Source organism: Lampris incognitus, chromosome 3, assembly GCF_029633865.1.
Source record: "Lampris incognitus isolate fLamInc1 chromosome 3, fLamInc1.hap2, whole genome shotgun sequence".
Classification (NCBI taxonomy): Eukaryota; Metazoa; Chordata; class Actinopteri; order Lampriformes; family Lampridae; genus Lampris; species Lampris incognitus.
In genome coordinates, this window is record NC_079213.1 from 95,289,630 (window position 1) to 95,297,380 (window position 7,751).

Consider the following 7,751-nt stretch of genomic DNA (forward strand, 5'->3'; position numbering starts at 1 on the left):
CCTTTGATAATATGCACGTAACCTCATATGTGGAACATGTATTTATGGGCAAATTTCCCCCGCTTTATTAGACATAACGTCGGACGACACCATCCCGGTGCTTTACAATGGACAGTGAAACTGTGCAATCCTGCAGACGTGATCATGGCTCTACCATAAACTCTGGTCATCACACACACACACACACACACACACACACACACACACACACACACACACACACACACACACACACACACATCTCAACTAATCTGGCAACTCAAGCTATTGACAAACTGCATCAAGCTCTGTGGAAATCTCCCCTGTCACCTAAGTGAGTCGTATAGTAAACCCGCTAAATGATCTTTCTCATGGCAAGGCGCGTCAGGTGAATCATTACACGTTAATGGATATACCACTCAGCCGGTCTGATCATGACTGACTGAGCTAAATACACCAACAAAGTATAACACTAAATCATAAGACTACTTGACATCATAAAAAAAAGAAGAATGATAACAGAAGAATAAGATTAATGCAAGAATAAATTTCCCACTGATATCGATTATATTGAAATAAACTGGCATTGAAATAAAAAATTATTGAAATGAGAAAAATCATTTAAAACCACTTTGTTAATATCAAAGTGTGTGCATGCACCTCCCACTGAGCAAAAAAGGACATCACACAGCCGGGCGTCGTCATCCACACGGCCAGCGAAAGTCACTTTAACCGCCATTACCGTACCATGACTTCGAAGCTACGCTAGAATGAATCCTAACAAGAAATTAACAATATGAAGCCGCTGAGATTTTTTACTTTTTGTCTTCGTATCCAACTATCGTCTTCTTGAACGACAAGTGAATCCTGACTGTGAGTGAACACGGGTTATAGAGGCTGAGCGAGTGTGCACTCAGCAGACCCCCAGGCCCATGGTTCACATCTGCGACACAAACATACTCTTGGCAATCCCCATCTGAAGACAGAAGGCGAGTGCAGATGAGGAGCCCTGGAGTGACGAGTGGATGGACAGTGTTGCTGCAATACATTCAAAATCTGTCAGGCTGACGGGACGGTAGTGTCATCATTCGCGTCTGATGGTCCCCCATCGCCCCCTGCTGGTTCAATGAGTGAAGTACCCCATCTGGTGCAACTTGTGCAGGAGGCTGTGTGTGAGGTCAAATGTAGTGAAACTCACCCCCACAGCGATGGGGCCTTTGACCCAGTTCATACTCAGGCCTTTGTATAGTCCACGTACCACACCCTCCTGCGTCACTATCTCACGCATGGTGCCCACGATTGTGCGGCACGATGAGCCGGTAACGCCAGCTGTCTGCATGCGCCGACGGACCACATCCAGCGGGTATGAAGCCGACTGTCCGATCAGGCCCGCGCAAGCCCCGAAGGCCAGGCGCTCGTAAGGGTACGGCTGAGGTCTTTTTGTCTTTTCTAGTGAGAAACAGGCCAGACCATAAACAATAACAGAAACTATGTTAGAGAGATGAACCGAAATTTAAAAAGTAAAAGAAAAAATTAAAAATACCATGCCGCAAGTCAAAAGAGGTTTAAGCGATTTCAAGAAATTTCAATCAACTTCAATACAGGAACCCTCAACAAATGGACACGTTTTGCTCGAGGAATACTGACGATACCTGCATGGAGTTTCTTGAGGGTCTCGTAGGTGAAGAATGTGATCCCGGCATACGGGATAACTCCTAGGATGGTGGGCGTGAAACCTCTATAGAGGGTCTTCAAACCTTCCTCCTGGGAGATTCGCACAAACACGTGCATAATGTTGCTGTACCTGTAGAGAACAAGAGCTATAGGTCATATTTACAATGCACCCAGTTTATGTGTGGCAGACGGCATGCACGATTTTCACAGTTTTCATGACTGGTCTATAGCACATTTCTTTTCTTTATTTCTTTCCTTTTTAGTTTTTTTTTACTGTGATAGTAACAAAAAAATAACTACTGTGACCACTGAACATATGGGTGAATATAAATGCAGCAGGTTTGCACTTGATGGCGAGTGTGTCAGACGTGTAACTGGAAGTAAGTATGCCTACATTTCTCTGGCAGTGACTGCCATCCTGGCTCGCACCATGTCCAGTGGGTAGGTGAGCATGGCAGCCGTGGTACCGGCCAGCGAACCTGCCAGGAAGCGGGGAAAAGGAGGAAGGGCTCTGGAACAAACACACAAAATAGATAAGATCACATCTTTGCCTTTTGGCCTGTAGATTCTTGATATCATGCTAAAAGTAATCCATTAATATGAATATTCTGAATATATTACTTTCATTTGAGACATAAGAACTATATTATTTGCCTGTAAGCTGATATCATAAAGCTTTAATGTCCACATAGTATATATATATATATATATATATATATATATATATATATATATATATATATATATATATATATAAAAAGTAATTCCAAATTTGCATAATAAATCGGTCACCTCCTCAGTGAAGAATAGCAAATTCTTGAAAAAAAATGTTTGAAAAGAAAACCAAGTCTTCGTCCATGCCTATGTCTAAGTTTGTGTCATCGTGTTAAGTTTTTATTTTTTGGATCCCCCCCCCTTCTCTCCCTAATTATACCTGGCCAATTACCCCACTCTTCCGATCCATCCTGGTTGTTGCTCCACCCCCTCTGCCGACAAGGGAGGGCTGCAGACTACCACATGCCTCCTCCGATACATGTGGAGTCGCCAGCTGCTTCTTTTCACCTGACAGTGAGGAGTTTCGCCAGGGGGACGTAGCGCGTGGTTGGCTCACGCTACATCCCCCCAGTTCCCCCTCCCCCTCGAACAGGCACCCCGACCGACCAGAGGAGGCGCTAGTGCAGCAACCAGGACACACACCCACATCCAGCTTCCCACCCACAGACATGGCCAATTGTGTCTGTAGGGATGCCCCACCAAGCTGGAGGTAACACGGGGATTCGAACCAGCGATCCCCATGTTGGTAAGCAATGGAATAGACCGCTACACTACCCGGACACCTCATCATGTGAAGTTTTTATTTTGAGCTTCGATTTTTTTTTTTTCGTTTGATGGCTAGGAGAACTGGTGTTGGATTGGCTGAGAGAGCCTGGTCTGCTGCGTCCTGTGGGTCAAGGGACCACGGCCCTGCCCGGAGCTGTGCCCGAGAGGAAACACCGAGGCAGTCTGGCAGCGGCCTCGCCTAGCGCTAGGTCAACTGTGCAGTGTTTTATTATCGTCATGTGGAGTGCGGGGGAGGTGTGTCAAAGGTGTGTGGCTCAGAGAGCTGGCGTTGGATCGGCTAGGGGAGCCTGGTCTGCTGCGTCCAGTAGGCCCAGGGACCATGACCCTGCCTGGAGCTGAGCCCGAAGAGGAAGCACCGAGGGTGGTCTGAAAGGATGTGGAAGCGGGGCAGGCTAAGCTAACTGCTAGCCCACGCAGCCCGGCAGTTCCGACAGTCATCCTGGCTGGCGTTCGTTCTCTGGACAGTGGAATTTTTGAACTGTGTTGCACTGAATGGACTGTGTTGTTAACTGTTTGTGTGTTGTTGTTGTTTTTTTTTTGTTGCTTTGTTCTCTCTGTTTTTGGTGGTGTCACGGGCTGGGTGAATTGAAATTTCGTTTCTTTTGTGTACTCAAGTACATGATAGAAATGGCAATAAATTGTTCTTAATTCTTGAATACAACCAGAGACCAGTTGTATCTTGGAAGTCCAGGTATGTGCCGTGTACAGATAATGCCTCGTTCCCCACAAAAGTAGTACAGTGTGTATAATAACTACTGTAAACACTGATGTACACAGACTTTACTTACTTTCCCTGAAAACCGTAGTAACTCCCCAGTAATTCTTTATACTGTTCATGGGAGCAGAACTGGATGGCAGCGTATGGGATGACCCGCACCATGGTGGCAGAGTTTCCCCGCCACAGACTAAGAAATCCATCCTTCATATAAGTACAGTAGATGAGCCGGAAGGCCTCCTAAGGACAACACAAGACTGTATTTAGTGTCAACAAATGTTCCAAACATGTTGTTAAGTGTAAAATCAGACATGGGAGGATAATAAAAGTGAGTTACTGAGTGAGTGGGTAACTGGACTCAAAAAGCGATGGGTGTTTTTGTCATTCAGAATTATATTTTTATTGGTATTATCTCAAATATTACAACAGAGGCATATAAACTCTGGTTAATCAATACCCAAACATCCTTTACCAGCTATTAATTTCAGCCAAGCTCAACATCCGGAAGATGTAAAATGTATCATTTGAATTATATGTTCAAATATAAACTTGATAGGATGGAGAACTGAACTCACCTTGGCAGAAAATCGGTTTGAGGACACTGTAACAAAACAAGGCAGAAAGAGAGACTCAAGGGTTAAACAACACACTTGCCCATGTAGGTTAAACATCTACAATGAGCGATAGCAACAAGTTAAAAACAGTCACGACAGTCAGCACAGACCTTACATATTACATACAGATATTGCTGAACCTATTTCCCATTTCTTGATTGTGCACTTGAAAAGCATGATGGCAAATGAGGGGAGGGGGGCTTGCCTTGGAAGATGATTTTGGTTCGATCCAGAGGAGCGATGACTGTTTTGGCCACAGCGCCAGCAAAAGCGCCACACAGCAGGGAGTCCAACACAGTCCATGCCTGTTTGAAGTCCTGTTTGCCACACACACACACACACACACACACACACACACACACACACACACACACACACACACACACACACACACACACACACACACACACACACACACACACACACACACACACACACACACACATGTATTGAGCAAGATCACACTCTTTGGTGTGGTGCCAATGTAACTTGACCTGAATTTTCAGCAAGTGATCAGTGACCCACTTCTTGTTTGACAATAACACTCCTCAATCAATTTTTGTGCGTCACACATCAAACACCTTGATTATAGGCAATTTTCTATTTTTTTTGTGTGTCTTATCAACATGTTTTTGAGTTATCAATGCCATTGCTTCCATGTAGAGTCCTTATCAAGATAACTAGCCATAGGAGAGACAAAATCAACAAGAGGGCATCACAACAAGCATGTGTGGTATAGCACCGTAACGGCTCACCCCAGCACGACAAAATGCTGCTAGATAAGATAATCAACCTGTTTTGCATGTGTCCGTTTTGTGTGTATGTAGTGTGTGTGTGTGTGTGTGTGTGTGTGTGTGTGTGTGTGTGTGTGTGTGTGTGTGTGTGTGTGTGTGTGTGTGTGCGCGCATAAGGAGCGACGAGTTGACCCCAATAAATACTTCTGCTGGCTGATAAGAAGAACGTTTGACGTACCAAACATGGTCTTTCGCAAGTACAGCAATACTGTCAAGTGTGCCATCACGGGCAAAGTTGCACAGGTGAATGTGTGTGCTTACTGTTCTCATGACAAGATCCCCTAAAGTGGAGAAATGGTTTGGAATTCTATTTATTTATAGGTCATGTAACATTCTTGACACACTTAAACAATAATGCACATTCAGATTTAGGCTCAGTGCCTTGCTCAAGGGCAGATAAGATATACATGTTGGAGGTGCAATAATATCAGTAATTCTACAATACAGTAATTAAACAATTTTCATTTCAGGGCTCCTGGGATCCATCCCGAAAGATTAGACCAAAATGTCACCTTTTTTTTTTTAGGTCAAAGGCTACTGATGCTCGCTCACCAACTCTTGAATGAAGCATTTCCTGTTCACTGTGAACATTGGCTTTACATGTGATTGTTCAAATGACTTCTTACTATCACAAAATGGATCAATTTAACTTCACCTCAAGCCACCTCCGATAAACCAGCCCCATTCAGTCCAATATAAAACAACTGAAACGTGATGACAGCTTTTGCTATCTTTGCTGACTGGCAGCTGGTGACCTCTGCCTGTTATTTGTAATATGTGCTGGCAGACCCATGCACTTGAACATAAATGTGCCTCAGGGAAGCCCCCTGCCTGAACAACACGCGCGCGCGCACACACACATACACACACACACACACACACACAAAATCCTTGAGAACAGGGCAGTCAAAACAGCATGATGATACTTATAGTCATACTAATCCTAACCATTAGTATGAGACTTGAACAATATAATTAAACCACACTGACGTTGTAATATAAAGTCAAGTCAAGTCAAGTCAATTTTATTTGCCCAATATCACAAATTTGTCTCAGGGGGCTTTACAGCAACACGACATCCTGTCCTTAGACCCTATATAACATAAACACGATATCTATACCACGATGGTTGAAACATGGCCATTTTACAGATGATTTTGAACAATACAAAATCAATGGAGGTGAATATTAAGTAATATCAGCGTCCCCACCCCCCTGGAAAAATAATTTGGAGATATTGATAATAAATCATCAGTGAAATCTAATACAGGGCTGCTGGCATCATTTAGAAATATGTCAAAAATAGTGACGTATAACAAAACCAAAATGTAAAAAATCATGGAATCCCATTTGCACACAGCTTCATCTGCAATACACATTCTGCTTAATATGCATGCTCAGTATGTCCAATGTGCGTGGCTGATGATGATCAAAAAAGAGGAAGAGAACGGTCCACTAAACTAAAGGGTAAGAGGACAGAAATACTCACGTTTCCTTGACTAGAGGGTGGTAAAGACAGCACTGTGGCCTGGGCCACTGGTAGTCCTCTCTGATGGTCGTGTACACGCTGGGCCATCTAGCCAGGCAGTCAAACGGTCTCTTAACTCATGCAGCCAAACACCAACCAGCAGAGCACTGCCCAAGATATAACATAACGTAATACAACTGAGCAGAATACGATAGAAAAAGATAACTGAGCAATGACAACATCCAAACACAACGCAGCGCACTGCCATAGTAAACAAACAAACAGCATGAAGAAGACATTACATTGCAGGGACATTACAGGGAGCGACTTGTTTTCTCGACGTTCAGAGAGTTTGGCGCTTTCTACTTTGCTGACATTACCGACAGGGCTCCTCGATATAAGCACGTTTTGCAGCGAAATAAGGATGACAATTAAACTGAAACCGCAACAAAAACCACATTGCACTGTTGTTGCGAGGAAGGAACAGCGGGCCTGTGCAACTTGATTGAACCAAAAATAGGCATGTTACTAAACAAACTGATGAATTACCTTACCGCCACTTGGAAAAGGAAGGGGGGAAAAATCAGAGTTTAAAAAAAAAATCTTCTGCGCGTTAAATTGTCATTCAACAGTCAATCCGGATTCTTGCACGTAGTATGTTGCTGTGCTCTAGAAGCTGCTGTCCCGCAACACGCTTTGGCGTATCTGCACGTCTTTCACGTTGTTGACGTTTTTTTTTTTTTTGGTTTTGTTTTGTGAAGGTGACTGAAAAGGACATCTGCCGGAGCTGCGACGGAGAAGAAAGCCTATTTTTAGACGGCGTCTGCATGCAAATTCTCCGCGGAGTTGCTGCTTGCCTCGGTGCCCAAGATTATTTGCGCTCTCGACGGTTTATCGCAATTGCGGTCACGTATGCATGTATTTTGGACTACATTACCCAAGACCCAATCTCGCTCACTGATGATCAAATCTCGCGTGTATAATGATAAACATGGGGGTGCCAGGTTGTGGGGAAATCGGCTGTCTTTATGCGCGCTCAATAATCCAGATAAGGAAATCACAGACATGTGTATCGATTCATCTGGATTAAACGTTCATCCTACTAAACGTTGTGTTCAGATGAACGGATTCACCTTTCTGTGGGGAAATTGGTTGCTACATACAAA

At 43.9% G+C, this 7,751-nt stretch overlaps 1 protein-coding gene across 3 annotated transcripts; it reads right to left on the bottom strand.

Moving 5' to 3' along the window:
• Window positions 1–202: 202 nt before the first annotated feature.
• Window positions 203–7,464, bottom strand: LOC130110203 (mitochondrial coenzyme A transporter SLC25A42-like). Of its 3 annotated transcripts, none has more exons than XM_056277219.1 (8): window positions 7,140–7,464; window positions 6,607–6,752; window positions 4,529–4,640; window positions 4,285–4,310; window positions 3,783–3,949; window positions 2,048–2,164; window positions 1,632–1,783; window positions 203–1,428 (listed from the first exon to the last, which is right to left on the bottom strand). In XM_056277219.1, exons 2-8 carry the CDS (start codon window positions 6,691–6,693, stop codon window positions 1,103–1,105), a joined length of 987 nt encoding a protein of 328 aa, XP_056133194.1. In that variant the 5' UTR covers window positions 6,694–6,752; window positions 7,140–7,464; the 3' UTR covers window positions 203–1,102. The 3 variants fall into 3 exon arrangements, with proteins under 3 accessions (XP_056133194.1, XP_056133195.1, XP_056133196.1); XM_056277220.1 differs by having other exon boundaries at window positions 7,135–7,464; XM_056277221.1 differs by lacking the exon at window positions 7,140–7,464 and having other exon boundaries at window positions 6,607–6,838.
• Between the last annotated feature and the right edge of the window lie 287 nt (window positions 7,465–7,751).

Excerpts from the sequence above, each read along its gene's own strand:
- LOC130110203 (XM_056277219.1), bottom strand. The coding sequence starts at position 6,693 with ATGGCCCAGCGTGTACACGACCATCAGAGAGGACTACCAGTGGCCCAG. Across the intron at positions 4,641-6,606 it reads CACCCTCTAGTCAAGGAAAC|GACTTCAAACAGGCATGGAC; the intron begins GTGAGTATTTCT and ends TGTGGCAAACAG. Across the intron at positions 2,165-3,782 it reads TACTACGGTTTTCAGGGAAA|AGCCCTTCCTCCTTTTCCCC; the intron begins GTAAGTAAAGTC and ends TGTTTGTTCCAG.